The sequence below is a fragment of the Saccostrea cucullata genome, unplaced genomic scaffold, assembly GCF_032062105.1.
Source record: "Saccostrea cucullata isolate Sc308-1 unplaced genomic scaffold, CSIRO_AGI_Scuc_v1 ctg4722, whole genome shotgun sequence".
NCBI lineage: Eukaryota > Metazoa > Mollusca > Bivalvia > Ostreida > Ostreidae > Saccostrea > Saccostrea cuccullata.
In genome coordinates, this window is record NW_026930517.1 from 19,247 (window position 1) to 37,189 (window position 17,943).

The following is a 17,943-nucleotide window of genomic DNA, read 5'->3' on the forward strand; positions in this document are numbered from 1 at the left end:
AATAAATTTTTTAAAAATTGTTCTTAAAGTTATCACTGTGGTAATGTCTTAGATCAATTTTCTGTAAGTATGAAACATTTAAACAAATTCGTTTTTGTTCATTTATTTTATAACCTATAATTGTTTTGACAGAACTTTTTTTTCAATGGGTACAATAATCCACTGGTTTCAAAACAAAGTGAGAGATATCACAGATGTACACGAAATATCTGATGTCATGGGAACTAAACAAAGTAGTGTAAAAACAGTTAATAAATACATACATTAAATAACACAGAGAATTTCATACAACCTTCGCTCTATATACACACAACTATAATTTACTGTGGAGAATGTGATTTCAATACAAAATAATAAATCATGACAACGTACTATTTTAACTAAATTAATGGACATCACAAGCACTATAGTGGTCAATAATATAACATACACGCTGCCAATCCTACAGGAACTAATTCCAAATGCACACAGATTAAAATGACTTCAATTTTGATAATGGCTAATTAAACTGGAAAAGCTATTCTTTTTAGGTTTAATGTGTAATAGGTAGATACCAGAATTAAAATTTGTTCAAACTGTAAAATTTCATCCAAGTTCATTTATGTTTTATGACAGTCACTACTTGTAAGTTTAGTCTAAGTTTATCATCAATATAATAAGCTAGACAGAATTCGATGTATCTAACCTATATTTTGGCATCAATCTAACCATTTCTAAAAGTTATTAAGTTAACTAGTGTATTTTTTTAATATTAAAAATTTAAACCATATGAAATACTGAAATACTTATAGTGATAAATTGTGATACAATCTGATTTGTAAAAATCCCCTCTATTATGAGAATCTGATACTTTGACAACCCAGTATATCTGTCCATGTTTGAAATATTCACAACCTTCAAAAAAAAAAAAAAAATAAAATAACAAATGCAATTCAGTCATGAAGCTGATTATGAATGTGAGTATAACAAAAACAAACTTAAAAAAATATGCTGAATTCTTCCTTCATTCTAGTTTCATAAAGAATGTTTAAAAACCATTTTACGATTATCTGCAAAGAAGACCAAAAGACACAAGAAAAACAAAAGGGCTGTCAGCAGATTTGGAAAAAATTATGTCACCTCATAACAATACAAATATAACATTGCAAATACATGTACAATATTATTCAAAATGCCGCTCAGTTAAAGCTAAACTGAAGTAAATTCTGCAGTGATATTCTTCCACAGTGGCAAACATCTAAATGTACCTTGCATCTTGATGTGCTGCAATTGCTTGTGGGTATTTTTTTTCTATCAAATATTGTATTTCTGGATGTGAAATTTCAACAATTACATAATGCATTTTGAAATTAAAAAAAATCATTTCAAAACAGACAATGGCCATCACGAGTCTATAGAACAATGTAATATCTATACAAGCAGGTATATTGAATGAACATGACGTAAATAACAAAATTGGTGTCTAAATGGTCTTACAAAGTAAAAAAATGTTTTCATGAACAATAAAAATGTCCTGTACACGTATGTCTCAATCTTGTAAACAATCCACACAGATACATTTCTCACAAAGACCTTCACTGATCTCTGTGTTAATATCCTTTTCAAAAAAAACTCTGTGCTTAAATGAATAATTTCTTACAAAAAATACACTAGTATTAAGGACAGACGAGACGTTCCTTAATAATAGATAATTTTTTCTAGGAGTTTGTCATTGAAGTATTGCTACTTAAACATGTTTACTCACAAAAAATTGAGGTACCTTACCAGGCATTTCTGCAAAATACCAGGGGTAGTTTTTCTTATATAATCCTTTGGGGAAGAAAAATAATTTTTCAATTTCAAATGTTTAAGTATTTGGATGTTTTAAAAACGTTTAGAAACTGGTTTAGAAATCAGAATGTTATTAAAATTTTGAATATTTTTCATACATCACGAAGATGTACAAAACAGATTTTGAGGAACGTCTCGTCTGACCTTAACATTTTGGTATGTTTGTCAGTATAATACAGTGATGTATGTATGTGCATATGAAATAGTATGAATACTAGTAATGCAGTAAAATGCCCTTATAGTGAACACCTTATAATCAATTTATAATACTCTTATAGCAGTGATTTTCCTTGCCCATGGTTTTAAAATGTATTGTGAATTTAATGCATATAATGATCGAATAGTGTGTAGCAAAATTGTTCATCTCTTTTACTTCACTATAAGTATACTTAATTGTAATATATTGTGATCAAATAATAATAATATTCAAATAAAAATGTAAAAACTGACATGATAACAAAGAAATTCCAAACTTATTCTCAAAAATTAAATATACACCCATTTTAAAGTTAGAAAATAAATACAATATTGCAGTTTAAAGTGAACACATTTTTTTCTATATAATTTTACACAATCTACATATTGTACACATTTTAACCTTCCATACCGATCATCCTGTCTACTGTCCTGAAGGATTTCTCCATTCTGGGTGGTGTGAGATGTTTACTATGTATTAAACACGGGAAGGTTATATAAATTATACCCACCAACTCCATTTATTGCTAGAATAATGTACACGACATGGTAAACTGGAAAGATAGAGAAGTGTCTCATTATACATTTATACAGACTATTATGAGATTTGTTGCATTTGTACCGTCTTTACAGAGTAGTTCCAAGGTGACGTTCAATACTGTTAATCAACTTTTATTCGCATGCGAGAAATATCGCAACCTACTCTAACTCATGATTATAAATTGTCGTGAAGCACTTTCTTTGCTTTGTGTTTTTTTAGAGAAAATTTTCTTCATCACAAAAATTAATTGTTGAGGATTGATATCAAACTCATGAATCACAAAAAGATGATGAAAATAATACTAAGTACTTGGTTTACAGTATGTCAATGAAATACAAGGTTTTTATGCACAATAAGTTGATATATACATCTATCGACAAATTGATGTTAAATATCATTACAAAAAGAGTAATTAGCTCCTTTGAAATGTTTTTATTTCCTATTGTTTATAATTGTACATTATTTAATTGATACATGCATTTTGAAATTCTGCTCAATTTAGTTAAAGCACATAACAGTACATAAAGGGTAATATGTATTACAATTCTAAAAGAAAATAATTTAAAAATAGAAAACTTATAACAATATTTAAGAGGACTTGATGATCATTAATTTGAGTACTAATAACCTACCTCCTGGAATAAGACACAACACTCCTCCAATAAAGAATACTAAGCAGTGAAGACCTATGTACAATGATATGAACACTTAATAGAAGATTACAAAATTTATAGATTTATATATTTTATTATTAATGAAGTTTTATTTTATTGACAGATTTTAAAAAACCCTCAAATTAATGCTGCTGTGATAACACTAACTGTACAACAATGCAAGATGAAATGTGAAACGAAAAGTAAAAAGTTAAAATTCCAAATGGAATAAAGCAGGATTTTATCTAAAAACGATCATCGAGATTCAAATCATGAATACAATCAATGTTTTATAAGGAATTTATGGCAATTCAAGCATAAATAAAACAGTTACTGCTCTCTTTTTAAACTAACAATCTTCTTAAATTTACAAAAAATTAAAAAAACAATTTTGATTACTTTAATTAAACACTGAAGGGGTGTTGTTTGATATCCTTTTTAACACATTATTATACACAGCAGTATAACATGAAGAAGTCTCACCTCTATCATTAGAAGCCACTATACCAACACCAACCAAAAACAGGGCTGAAAATAGGACGGATAAAATTAATCCTGGGAACTCCAAAGAACAACAGAGAGCTCAAGAGTCTGGTGAGGTTTCATTTAAAGATAAATTATGAGTAATGTATAATGGAGTGAACCATACAAAATCAATTGAATTATAACATGTTTCAGTATCAACATCTTCATCTCTTACAGTTACTTTTCTTTCCTTTTATTCTGAGTTATATTTAGCAAAAGGGGGTGGGTAGTAAAGATGGAAGGGAAAATGTCAGACAATATGAGTTGTCCTAACCTGAACAGATATGGAAAGCTGCAGTTACAGGATTAGGCATATACTATACTGAGGATTGACTGAACTGAATCAAATATGAATAAATTACCTGCTCCCACAACAGTCAGGGATACCGCCCCACATACTGTCTTGTAGTTCTCTTTGATCTTAGGATGTCTCCACCAGCTATATTAAAAACAAAAATAAACATTCAGTTCTTTTTCTACTCAGAATTTAATAATACAAGTATTGTAATGAATTATTATGTTTAAAGTTTATGTTAACATAAAAAACTTTGATCATTATTATTTTGAGGTGGCACATTTACTCCAAATTAGGATCTCACTGTAAACTGTTTGAAGTTTGAAAAAACAATGAAAAAAAAAACCAAAACCCAAAGATCTTTATTTGGGGACCTTAATAGTTGGTTAAACTTACAGACAATACAATATACCGGTAATTTGTTTTCCTCAAGTACAATAAATTGTTACGTATTGAACCTATATTATGTTGCATTACAAGATCCTTAATTCATTTTTTTAGCTTGTATCCGGTAAATGTTTAATGGACACAATGCCCACCTCAAGTACTCAGTAATCTTTATTAAAACTTATTTGTGAACTGAAAATTCAGAATGAGAATTAAAACTGAAATAATGGTTTGAGGCACAAAAAGTTTCCTACTGCATCCAGAAATCCAGACGTATCTATATACAGTAAAACACACTTAAATGAGAAAAAGTGTCAGGGATGAATGATTTTGCTTCATCATAAGCATAATTCATTATATCCGTTAGCTGCACAGTATGTAGAATGAAAATTTCTTCGCTATAAGCGTCAATTCATTACAAGTTTCTTGCTATGAGCGTGTTTAACTGTTTGTATTTGGAGTTGTGTTCTCCAGCAGTGCTCATCGGTTTGGGCTACAACTGATATGCAACAATTTCGCATTGATCTTTATATAAATTTTATTACAGTTTTACTTTGACTTTAGTGCTGATTTTCAATTAAATTAATAGGATTCCTGCTTTAAATCGTCTTTCACCTCCACATAGTGAGAATGGGGCAAAAGTAGGACATAAGAAATGAATGTTGCATCAATTTGTCCGGCAAAAGAGCCTGCAGTTTGTACCACATCCAGTTATCATGAAACAGTTATTTCTCAACATTATTTCTTTACAATACCAATACAATTACCAGGTATATATTTTAGCGAATATCTGAAATGCTAACATTAATTAACATTTCAAAAATTGATTTTACTACATCTCTATTACATAGCTCTCTGATACTTATTTTGATAGACTTGTCCCACTTTTGCCCCAGCAGGAAACTTTTTGTGCCTCAAACTATCATTTCAATTTTAATTCTCAGTTTGAATTTTCAGTTCACAAAATAAGTTTTAATAATGATTACTGAGTACTTAGACGTGAGCATTGTGGCCATTGAACATTTACCAATACACACCAAAAAACAAAGGATACTGCAATGCAACATAATATAGATTACAAAACTATATATTCTACATAAAGAAAACAAATTATTGGTACATTGTATTGTCTATAAGCATAACAAACTATCAAGGTCTCAAATTAAAGATCTTGGGGGGAAACTTTTTCATTTTTTTTTTATCAAACTTCAAACAGTTTACTGATGCAGTGAGGTACTGGTATGTAATTTGGATTAAATGTGCCACCTCAAAATAATACTGATAGTTTTTGTTGTTGATATAAACTTAATGTTACAAAAATAATTAATTACAAAACTTAATTGTATTATCAAATATGATTTTTTCCAAATTGTTTGTTTTTATCCCCTTGCCAAAGCATTGAGGATAATTAAAAGAAAATACAACTCAGGTAAAATATCCTTTATATACTCATTTTATGCTATAGGAGAATATTTCTGATCAAGCTTGTTATCTGGCTGTCATTGTTCTGTTGTTGTTATCTACTTTTCACATGCACTTTGGATGGTCTGTTCTCCAGTGCAGTTTTGTTTTGGTATTGTAAAGAAATAATGTTGAGAAATAACTGTTTCATGATAACTGGATGTGGTATGTACTGCAGGCTCTTTTGCTGGGCAAATTGATGCAGTCTGGTGAGATGTGATGTAACAGCTAGCAATCATAAAATAAACATTATTACATTATCTACAAATAAAAACTTCACAGATCATTATTACCGGTAATTTAATGGCCCTGCAAAAGAGCAGTACTGCACTTCTCTAGGTCTAATATCAATTGCACTGGAGAACAGACCATCCAAAGACTGATAACAAACACTTGATCAGAAAGTTTTCAGCATCTGCGATGATTAATTACTGAAAAAACTACGACAAAAATTGTTATGTATGAAATGGACAGATGCATGGATAAACAGGAAGTTGACATCAAATTTAATAAAAATTAATCCACCATATCCCATGCTTTAGAGAAGATTGTGTCAAAATTTCAAGCATCTGCGATGAGCAGTTGCTGAGAATTAAAACTGCGACGAAAATTTGTTATGTATAAAACTGACAGACGCACGGATAAACAGGAAGCTGAAATCAGATTTGAACAAAAAAAATCCAACCATATCTAATGCCTTAGAGATGATTGTGTTAAAATTTCAAGCATCTGCAAAGAGCAGTTGCTGAGAAAACTGTGACGAAAATTTGTTATGTGTGAAACAGACAGATGCACAGATAAACAGGAAGTTGACATCAGATTTGAACAAAAATGAATCCCACCATATGTTACAGAAGATTGTTTTAAAATTTCAATTTCAGTTGGTTGCTGAGAAAACTGGGATGAAAATTTGTGATGGACAAACACACAGCTAGATAGACAGATGGACAGACACACAAGTATAAAATAGTATACCCTCCGCTCCTTCGGAGTGGAGGTATATAATAATGATTTTGTATAAATAGACGTAAATGTTGTACATGTATATAAAATCCAGTAGACATATTGTTTATAATATTAAAATATGAGAAACAAGGTGTTAATCAGAACAAATCCAATCTAACCAAGATATCAAAATGTGTTAATTTTCTTCAAAGGTTATGGAAATATTCTGATGCACCTAAGATCCTTAAGAAGCTATATATACGTATACTTCTCTCTACAATTCTATATGTACGAGGGTTGTCCGTAAAATCTGTGGACAAGCTAAGAATTAAATAAAAGTTGCGTCATTGATATTTATTATTAGCATATTTCTAATCCTTTACTAAATGTGAATTGAAAAATGTAAAATCTTATTCAATTTCTAATATTTATTTTGAATTATGGCTTCATAATTAGACTTGGAATGGAGACCCGAAGCACCGCAAAATTTTAATTAAAAAATTATGTATCACTTTATAAATTTCATTTGTATTTTATAAAATTCTGCGGAATTCTGGATGACTTTTACATTGAGGTTGACAGAAGCTATCATGCAAAATATGCAAAATTTGAACGTTTAAAGTTGTAAAATGGCTGAGCAATCAAAGTAAGAACTTATTAAGACGGATCAGAATTGCTCCAAAAAGGGACGTTTTCGGAATAGGTGGAGCAGTAAGCAGTGATAAAATTCTGCGTAGACATCGGATAAACACCTACAGAGACCAATACATTTTGTAAACAATCGGGAAAACATAGTAAAAGAAGCCGTACATTAGTATATAAGTGGCATATAATATTTTCGGACGGAAGGAACAGTTTATAGGATTACATGCGTGAAGAAAAACCATCATTCCGAGATTGCAGTGCTGTAAAAAGGACTTTCATAACGTGACTTTACCGTATTTCGGCAAATAAAATCGTTTTACGTGGACAGTGGACAAAGGTTGGATGATTACAGGCTCTGAGACAGGCATTGTTAAATATTATTTTACGTGTGAAACCTGAACATTTTGTGCACATTTTTATGAATGGTTAAAGCGACATGAGAAATGTATTGAGTTAAACAGTGACTATGTTGAGAAAAGTTACATGTACTCCTAATGCTTTTGACGTCGGGTAACGTCAAGAATTTTCATTTTAATGCTCCGGGTATGAGTGCATGTCTTTTTTTTTAATCTTATAAAAATATAACTATTTGTGCTTTGTTTTTGTTGAAAACTTGCATGTTAATAAAATAAAACATGAATTTAATGAAAATAATAGTTTCATATATTTTATCAATGTTTGTCAGTAATTACATGTATCAATATTGTCCACAAACTTTACGGACAACCCTCGTACATTTTTTGAGTGCAACAAGTATTTTAGTGGCATGCTGCATAAAACTTTTATCAATTAGTGAATTCCTTTTGCATTGTCTGACTATACCTGTATCTCAGTCTCCAAACTGTACACATACAACTGCTTATTTCTATAGAATTCATATTTCATTACCTTTATTGATAATAATGTTGTAATCTTTTTTTGTATTTTTAGTAATTTATGAATACTTCATTGAAAATATAATTAACACTGTCAGCTTACAGGTAAGAGCCAGGTATGAACATTTGTTATCGATGTAATACAATTTATCAGATACCTTTATAATAAACATTTAAAACTAAAGAAAATGAAAATCACTTCAAAGTAAACATACAATGAAACCAAGTTTTACTGTGCTCATAGACACTGGTAAATTATTGGTTGTATGAATAATTTTTCTGCATTTAAAAATCTTTGAGACAAACCACAAAAAAAAATAAGACCATGTGTAGTGATTTAGCTTAGTGTAAGCTTCTATGATGGTTATACCGTGGTTCCTTGGCAGAACTGGAGGCTATAACAGTCTCCCCTGACCAGCCACTGGGATCAGTGATAACAGGTGCCCCCACCAGCGGATGACTGGAAATATAACCATGTTAGTAAAAGTGAAAACGCCTCCACCAAGCATGCATAAATAAAAGCACAACAAATAAACATGATAAAACGTTTGCAAGAAGAAATGCATGGAAATGCATCGAACTATTGTTAAAATTCAAAACTAATATTAGCAATAAGGTTCATCATTCTTCTCTTTAGCTTTTCAATTTTTTTTATGGCTATAGCACAGCATTTTTTTTTCACACAGAAAACTAAATAATTTTTTAAGTAAATGCACACAATTTCAGCATACCTTTTATAAGCTAATGATATTTTTTAAAGGAAAAAGTCTTTCTTTTTTTCTAAATGAGAGCTTATCAGAGAGTCACTGAACCTTAAACATCATTACATGTATCTTGAGTTGCATCCACAGCTAATTGCTAGAAAGTTTTTGGTATATCTGAATGAAATTATTCATAACTAAGCTCTGTAAAAAGTTTATTGTCAATTCCATCTACCTCTTGCACCACTTTGTCTGTAGAATGTTAGTTTATTCTCTTATGTTTTAATGGATATCAACACAATTTCTTATGGATATAATAAAGACATCTTTAAATATGCAGATTTGCCATTCTTTTTTTTTTTAATTTGATTTCAATCCCTGCTGAGAGATCCCTTTTGTAGATGTATATTTTTAAAATCTCATAAAATTTCTGAATATCAACCTATGAAACAGCTCAATTCCAGTAAGCCATAGACCAAATCTAAATTTACCCTATTATATACATAATTTTGTAATTTGTGAAATAAAGTTCTGGTCAATAAAGTGTAACAGTGTTCGTCAATTCCTTAATTCTGGCCCCTTTTACCAAATATCAGTCAGCAGCAATTTTATATGACTTAATTTTCTGATCGAACTATACCAAATACAAAAGTATGTCTTCCATTTTTAAAATTGAAATGTCAACAGATGCATCTTTATTTTTGCAGGCATAGATTTCCTTGAAAGTCATTGTATGTGAGCTAAATAATTACCAAACAAACTATCAAAATCAGAAAGTCAAATAGACTACTTACATTTTGTTGCTTGATTTCAGATTAATTTCCATGATGTGATATTCAAACAATGACATTTTAAGTCTCATTCAGAATTTTAATAAAGAGTCCTCCATGCTTATTAACTAATAACTTTAATATTAAGATGTGAACCCCCGTACATCAGCTGGTTTCCATACATCCACAATAACTACACGACTATAACGACATACAAGCCTCCTCCCTGTAGAACATCACTACCTTCTTCATCCTCTGCTCAGGGAACCCACGTTCCTTCATTATTGGGTGATAATAAAAACAAACTCTCATTACGTTCAATCAGTGCTTTGTATTACTTTCCTCGTCACAATAGCCTAAGGCCAGTTTACGACGTATTATCCCTTTCAGAGTAATTTGTCTCTGTTAGTTTATGTCTGCTCTCTTTCGGTGTGTGTTTTATGAACTCATTTCTGTTTCCAATAATGCACATCCTATCTGTCTCCTTCAGGCACTAATGTACCGCATTACGTCATATATAGGTAACAGCCAGTAACTAAATGTTGTCTCAATAAGAGTAATGAGGCTGAAGCAGTTGGATTAGTCAAAAACATCCTTAACATTATTAGCAGTAACAATTCTCATGCATTTCCACATACAAAACTACAAACCAGTACTGTATCTCACCTACTAGCTGAGCTAAAGTTTCTCAGATTAGTTAGCTACACTATGGTCTCACACCTGCTTTTGGCTTTCTAAACTCCCTTTACCAGAACACATTAATGATATGTAAATTTTAGCATCTTTTCATTCTGTTTACTACCTACCCTTGCTTTTGGCTGCTTCCCATCAGCTGTTGCTCACTGTAGCCCTGCCCATCATACTAAAACAGAAATAACATCACTGCATTAAACATCATTAAATTAGCCAGAGGCCCATGGGTCACACAGCTCATCTAGGTAACTTTATACCTTTGCATCTACACTACCTGATGATGCTTCCATATAATTTAAATATGACTGATCATGGCTTTGTTGTCTTGGAGAAGATTTTTAAAATTCTACCTTTTTATACCTAGGGCTTGTTATTCTTAAGTAATATGGGTTTGTTGTTCTTGAGAGACAATTCTAAAGATTTTCTTATATATACATGTACCAATGATGGCCACATCCTTTAACTGCATGAGGTTCATGATTTGAACAAACTTGAATCTACGATTCCTCTAGGTGCTTCCATATGAAAATGAGTTTATTATGACTTAGCATGGCTTTGCTGTTCTTGAGAACATTAATTTCTAAAGATATTTCCCATATATAATTAAACATGAGATATTTGTAAAACACTGATGACCTCCCCTCCTCCAAATAACTGAAATTTTTCTGAGCCCAAGGGGCATAACTCTGTCAAAAAGGCATGACCCTACCCAAAACAGAATTTGACTTAGAAATTTTATGATAAATCTGTATACCAAATTTCATTTCAATATGTGCAACCTCTGCAAAGAAAATGAATGGAAACTGCAAATAATTGGAATTTTTCTAAGTCCAAAGGGCATAACTCTGTCCAAAATGGCTCGATTGTACCCAAAACATAAGATGACTTAGATATTTTTATAAATCTGTTTACCATATTTCATTTTAATACATGTATGTGCAACCTCTGCAAAGAAAATGAATGGAAACTGCATACAATTGGAATTTTTCTAAGTCCAAGGGGTATAACTCTGTCAAAAAAGGCTCAGTCATACCCAATACAAAACTTGACCTAGATATTCTTATGATAAATATGCATACCAAATTTGATTTCAATATGTGAAACATCTGCAAAGAAAATGAATGGAAACTGCATATAATTGGAATTTTTCTAAGTTCAAGAGGCATAACTCTGTCAAAAAAGGCCGATCATACCCATAACAAACCTTGGCCTAGATAATTTTATGATAAATCTGTATATCAAATTTCATTTCAATACATGTATGTGCAACCTCTGCAAAGAAAATGAACAGACACTGCAAATAATTGGAATTTTTCTAAGTCCAAGGGGCATAACTTTGTCCAAAATGACTAAACTGTACCCAAAACAGAACTTGACCAAGATATTCTTATGATAAATCTGTATACCAAATTTCATTTCATTTTGTGAAACCTCTCCAAAGAAAATAAATGGAAACTGATGGTGGACCGACAGACAGCAGCAAAGTAATATGCCCTCCCTTCTTCGAAGAGGGCATAGAAAAAATGTTCAGCCATAGTGGCACAACCTACCCTTGAGGTTTATGATTTGAATTTACTTTACTCCCCACTACGTTAGAAGGATTTCATATAAGTTTCCTTTTTTTCTGGTCCAGTGGTTCTTGAGAGGAAAATTTTTAAATGATCTCACTAACTACCTAACTATTTCCTAATAATCTCCCCAAGTAAGATAGTTTTGCCCTTCATCCGAAAAACCTTAAATTCCCTTTTATAGTTTGTTGGGCATATTTTTAAAATAGTGTCATATTGGAATAGTCACATACAGTTCTTAACTTGAAGTCATTTCATGTAACAGCTGTTCTCTTTTCATTTCCAATCAATTTCCTACGGAAGCCCTTAGGTGCCAGGTAGAAAAATATATTTTATCTGGTGACCGCCATATAAGTTTCTGGCTGACACCACATAAATAACTGGCATCGCCCTGAAACATATTTTGCGGAAACAAATAATTTTTTGGTGGCTGTGAAATAATTATTTAGCATCTGCCAGATAAGTTATCAGTTGGAAGCCAGATGCCAGAAACTTATTTGGCGGCTGCCAGAAATTTTAGTTTTTCTACCTGGCACCAACTGGCTTCTGTAAATTCCTATCATATTATTACATAATTCTATTCCTCAAAATAAGCAAGAACAACAAATATGAATCAAGCATTCCTTGATTAAAGAATCGGCATACCAAGTTAAATCTGTAGTGCCTGTGAATGAAATCTACAACAAAATGTTGGGATGTTCATAGAAAACATGGATTCTAGAAAAAAGATATGTTTGTCATAATAGAAAAAGTAAAAAACAGAATCTACTGACTAGGTCTCTTGCATTTAAAATGCATTCCACCAAATTTAACCCTCAATATGAACTTTTGCTTTTGGCCTAATTGTTACAAGCAAACAGTTTGGATTTGGTCCCCACAAAGGGAGGGGGCTTCAACTCCTTTAAGGATCTCCATAATGGTGCAAGTGTGGGAGTAACTCACTCCCACACAGATTTCGGCTAAGATTATCAGTGAATGGCTATTTGAACAAGCTAATTCAGAGAATCTGTGTTCCCGCTGAAGAAAAAAAGAGGATGATGCTCAGATTTGGGGGGGGGTGACTCCCCCTTCCCCCAATTTGCAGAATTAAATTATGTATTGAAGCAAATAAAAATGCCAATATGGATATGAAGATTTGACTGCTTATTCTTTAAATGTGTATACATATATGAAGCTATAAAATATTTTTCACACAATAAAAATATTCTGTACATGCCATACATCATAATATCTTCATTTCAGATGCCAAACATACTTAGTTTCATCAAAGAATACATAACAATTTAATTGTAAAAACTCAAAAGTATCTTGAGATATTGCCTCGAAATGAAAGTTTACACATACACAAAATGTATGAGTTTATGACCTTGACCTTTTTGATCTCAAAATAAATAGGGATCTTCTTTAAGCCATATGCATTGTGGTATAAAATATAAAACATCATTGCAAAAACTCAAAGATCTCTTGAGATATCAGATGGAAACAAAAGTTTTAAAACAGACAGAATCTTTTTCATATATGATCTTGACCTTTTGACCTCAAAATCAATTGGGATCTTCTTTAGGCCATAGGGAGTAGAATTTCATTGCAAAAACTCAAAGGCTTCCCAAGATACTGTGTGGAAACAAAAGCATTACAGACAGACAGAACTACAGATGGAATGACAGATGGACAGACAGATGGAACTTCAGATGGATGGACAGACAGACAGACCGAAATAATTCAAATTAACATCCCCAACTTTCAGCGGGGGACAAAAAATATATTTGCACCATCACAGAGATGCGCTGTGATTAATTGTAGCTCTCTCCAATCAAATATGGAATTAAAAACAAACAGAGGGGGCTAGATTAAATATAGCAGCTAGCTCCCAAAAAGTGTAGGGTGCTTCTAATCTACTGAATACTCTCTTATCACAAGAGATAGTATAAACAATGACATAATATATTTGAACATATGCACATTTTCAAGACTCTCTTATTCTATGAATATTTACCTTAATTTATGAATAAAACTAAATTTATAATATTAAACTACGTCATTCGATCAATTATCAGCCACTTTAGATACAATAAGACCTTTTGAGGCTCCAGTAAGTTACTAATATAAACAATGCATTATAAAGGGTTCATTTACCTGGCACTCTGTCAAGGGTATTTCATCGGACGTTGAGCTTATTTTTTCTCGGCTTTTCGGAGCTTTAATTGGCGTTTGCTTTGTTGAACCATAAACTCGAATCTTTTCATCTTCGTCTGATTCAAATGCATCCTCAATGTTAAATTTATCTTTACTCATCTTGACGGGCATTGATTATTGACATCTCCAACCATATTTGTCCCTTATATCATTTAAAATAAAATACATGAAATAAAAATAGATAGATATGTTTAAAATATATACAAAGTGAATCATAAAAAAATAATAAATTAATTATTTATTAATAAATATTCATGTTTGAAGTCACAAATGGTGAATTTTCTAATTATGCGTAAAAAAAACATTGATATAAGCGACAATAACTTCCACCAGTTTGAGTTAGAATCATGCCGAATTTTGTTGTGTACACCAACTTGCCAAAAGACAAAATTCCGAAGGATTTCCTTCAACAAGCCTGTGCTTTTATTTCAAAAGAATTGGGAAAAGCCGAACATGTATGTTGTCATGTTGTCATTCTTCATTAAATATATTTGCAAGCACTGCTAAGTCAGTAAATGCCTAACTCTAACACTGTCTAACTATTCTCTTTAGATAAGTGGACAGGCGGGTGGTTTCGCTCCAATTACGTGTTAGTGGTTTCGCTCCAATCAGCCTGATTCGCCCCGCATGTATATTATATATAAGCTTTGAAGTTTTAAAGAATTTCTGTCTGTATGAGTGCTTCTAATGAAGAATATTATTCTATTTTCTAATTACTGATCAATGTGTCTGTAAGTTTCCTTGTTATACATAATTTGATATTGTAAATAAACTGAAACAATTAATGACAGCCTTCATTGAAAAATCAACGCTATTTGTGAAATAAATAAATATATTTTAATATCCAGTCCTAAATTATTCCAAATTAGACGATCAAATCTGTTCAAATAGTCATAATTTGGCTAAAAATGGCCTCACTAAATATATTAATACAAAATGGGATTTGTGAAATAAATATTATATTTCAACAGAAATAAATATTATATTTTTACATCCAATCCTAAATTATTCAAAATTAAACGATCAAATTTGATCAAATAGTCATAAAAATGTTACTACAAAATGGGATAATTGTCTAACATAACACGACATTAGCGCTTGCAGTGGCGTAGCGTGCATCAAATATATGTGTAGGCATTAAAAAATGAAGCTGCAGGCTTCACTGAGGCGCGAAGAGCCGAAAGGGGATAGGTGCGGGAGGGGATCACCCCTCCTGCCAGGGGGGTTTGGGGGACCTCCCCCGAGAAAATTTTGAAAAATAGACGCAAAATTAGCACTTTTGAAAGAAGAAAATTCTTAATTAAAACAAAAAAATTGATGCTTGTTATAGTTATTTATTTGGACATTTTGAGAATTTCACCCATTACTGTTTAAATCTTGTTTTTTTTTTGACGCAAACTCTTATAGATTCCCAAGATATATGTCACCTCAATGTACATTGAAGTTGAAAGAATTTTTTAAGCAGATTATTTTTAGACACCCCCTCCCCGTGATTTGAATATTTGGAAATGATGATACATATATACATTTTACTTCGGTAACTTGGTTAATTGGGATTATAAAACATCAAAAGATATCCACTTTGTTGTGAGAAACTCAATTTTTCTTAATTTGTCAAAGATTGCAGGAATGTCCCATGACATCTTTGTATGGGGTACTCAGTTTGACTGCTAACGCCACTAAAAGAAACAAGACTGTAAATTATGTTTTACAACTATAAAAAATATATGTATATGTACTGAATTTTACTTTTTTTGATTTTATTTATTATTGACAAATTAATTTATTACATTAATTTTATTTTTAAAAAAAGCTTGACCAAATATTTTGCCCCAAATTTTGTGTAGGCATTTGCCTTTTTGCCTTAATGGACGCTACGCCACTGGCTTGGGGTTCATTAATTAAAAGCTACTAGGTTATATAATTACAGGTAATCGGGGGGAAGCCATTCTGTATACTACCCATATCTTACCTGTAGATACCTGTAGATAAAGGGGGCGAAACCACCCGGCGCGATACCACTCGGCGCGAACACGTAATCGGCGCGAAACCACCCTACACCAGTGGACAGGCTTTCGTCCATGTAGGCGAAAGCCTGTCCACGTCTCAAAAGAGAATAAACTCTAACTTCACCATTTTACACAGTAAAGCTAGAGTCAGGCACTTAGCAGTGCTTGAATTGCTAATATATTCAATGAAGAATGACAACATTCATGTTCGGCTACTACTACACATGCTCACGTAACAGTAATAGTCTTTCTCGTCCCGAGACCCTTTAGAGTTTTCTAACTAATATGCATCCAAATAAGCAAAAGTCAACAATACAGAAGGGCTCCCAAATTATGTAAGCAGAATCAAATCTGGAAAAATAATCCGAACAGCGGTTATAGCATTTACTTTCATTTTCTCATATCTCAGACACAATATTTGTTATCATGTAAAAAATTTCTGGTAAACTTGGCTGCCACACTCCCCCTTCCAGTTCTTTGGTCCCTGAAGACGCAACCAATTGTGTGTTCAGAGTATTTCTAGTGATACCATCACAATTTGTACTGTTGGTACCATTGGATCCATATAATGTACTCTGAACAGTTTTAGGGTTCAGTTGGTAGGAAACTCACAAATATTAACAATGGCACCATTGGTGTACCATTGATTACCATTGGTAACATTGGCTGAAAAATTGTTTTAAGTAAAACTTACATTGTTTGTAGTATATTACTGTGCGAGTAAATGCTGACCAGATGATGAGTATGGGAAATTCTTCTGATCCTTGTGCAAGTGTAGAACTGAAAAACATCACAGATGGAGCAAAAAATAAAGAACATGCTGTAAACATTACCGACTTTGTGGAAAGAACACTCAACATCCCAAAGGACAGGTAAAAAAAAGATTTACAATAGTAAATACTGCTGTAATTTAAGAGTACGAATCATATTGATATGAAATTTGATTTGAACTCTTAATTGTTGAAATGTATAAAGAATTTTCTTGAGTATGTACAAATCCAACTATTGAATATTAAAAAAGTTGTACAATATAAAGGAAAGAGGACCTCTGCATCATTATTTTCAAGCTGATTTATCTACTATATCTACAGGTTTATGATCACCTTTACAAATGAGAGAAGAGAAGATATTTCATTTAATGGAAAAACCTTTGCATGAGGAGTAATTGTGCTGTCAAATTACAGACAGTGAAGATATTGACTTGACATGATGATTATGAAGGAGGAATTTAATCTGCTTAGTGCAATATTTAGATGCCATTAATTCAATAAAAACGGAACATTAAAAAAAAAAATATTCTTTGTATTTTATGGGAGTCACTGAAAATGTTTTTAAAACATAATACATTTTTTAAGGGGGGTAGGGAGGGTACTGTGATGGTTATAGCTATCACTGTCCATTTCTACATTGATAAATTTTGTCTGCAAATTAACTCTGGAACTATTTTTATTGTAGAGCACTTTTTTCAGATTAATTTGTACAATGAAGAAAGTCTTATATAGGTCACTGAAGCTCAAAGGCTCAATGAGTCATGTCTCAACACATTGAACTTCAAAGAAAGATTATTAATGAGAATATATAGCATAACAATTCCCAAGACCATTATTGTAAGTTCAAGGCCATTTGCAGTGAAAGCATAAAATTTATATCAGAT

The 17,943-nt window shown here is 31.8% G+C and overlaps 2 protein-coding genes across 3 annotated transcripts; one reads left to right on the plus strand and one right to left on the minus strand.

Moving 5' to 3' along the window:
- Positions 1-87: 87 nt before the first annotated feature.
- LOC134228866 (transmembrane protein 134-like) lies at positions 88-14,419 on the minus strand. 2 transcript variants are annotated; one of them, XM_062710556.1, is made up of 7 exons: positions 14,221-14,419; positions 10,630-10,685; positions 8,723-8,812; positions 4,107-4,183; positions 3,703-3,747; positions 3,199-3,252; positions 88-2,579 (listed from the first exon to the last, which is right to left on the minus strand). In XM_062710556.1, the coding sequence occupies exons 1-7, from the start codon at positions 14,389-14,391 to the stop codon at positions 2,497-2,499; spliced, it is 576 nt and encodes a 191-aa protein (XP_062566540.1). In that variant the 5' UTR covers positions 14,392-14,419; the 3' UTR covers positions 88-2,496. The 2 variants fall into 2 exon arrangements, with proteins under 2 accessions (XP_062566540.1, XP_062566542.1); XM_062710558.1 differs by lacking the exon at positions 8,723-8,812.
- A 161-nt stretch (positions 14,420-14,580) lies between these two features.
- LOC134228864 (macrophage migration inhibitory factor-like) lies at positions 14,581-17,580 on the plus strand. The gene is made up of 3 exons (XM_062710553.1): positions 14,581-14,735; positions 16,995-17,161; positions 17,381-17,580. The coding sequence occupies exons 1-3, from the start codon at positions 14,628-14,630 to the stop codon at positions 17,445-17,447; spliced, it is 342 nt and encodes a 113-aa protein (XP_062566537.1). The 5' UTR covers positions 14,581-14,627; the 3' UTR covers positions 17,448-17,580.
- Positions 17,581-17,943: the final 363 nt, after the last annotated feature.

Coding starts and splice junctions, on each gene's coding strand:
- LOC134228864 (XM_062710553.1), top strand. CDS start 14,628: ATGCCGAATTTTGTTGTGTACACCAACTTGCCAAAAGACAAAATTCCG. Junction 14,736..16,994: donor AATTGGGAAAAGCCGAACAT/GTATGTTGTCAT, acceptor CATTGTTTGTAG/TATATTACTGTGCGAGTAAA. Junction 17,162..17,380: donor CTCAACATCCCAAAGGACAG/GTAAAAAAAAGA, acceptor CTATATCTACAG/GTTTATGATCACCTTTACAA.
- LOC134228866 (XM_062710556.1), bottom strand. CDS start 14,391: ATGCCCGTCAAGATGAGTAAAGATAAATTTAACATTGAGGATGCATTT. Junction 10,686..14,220: donor TACCCTTGACAGAGTGCCAG/GTAAATGAACCC, acceptor TTTCTGTTTTAG/TATGATGGGCAGGGCTACAG. Junction 4,184..8,722: donor AGTTCTGCCAAGGAACCACG/GTATAACCATCA, acceptor TTTTTAATATAG/CTGGTGGAGACATCCTAAGA.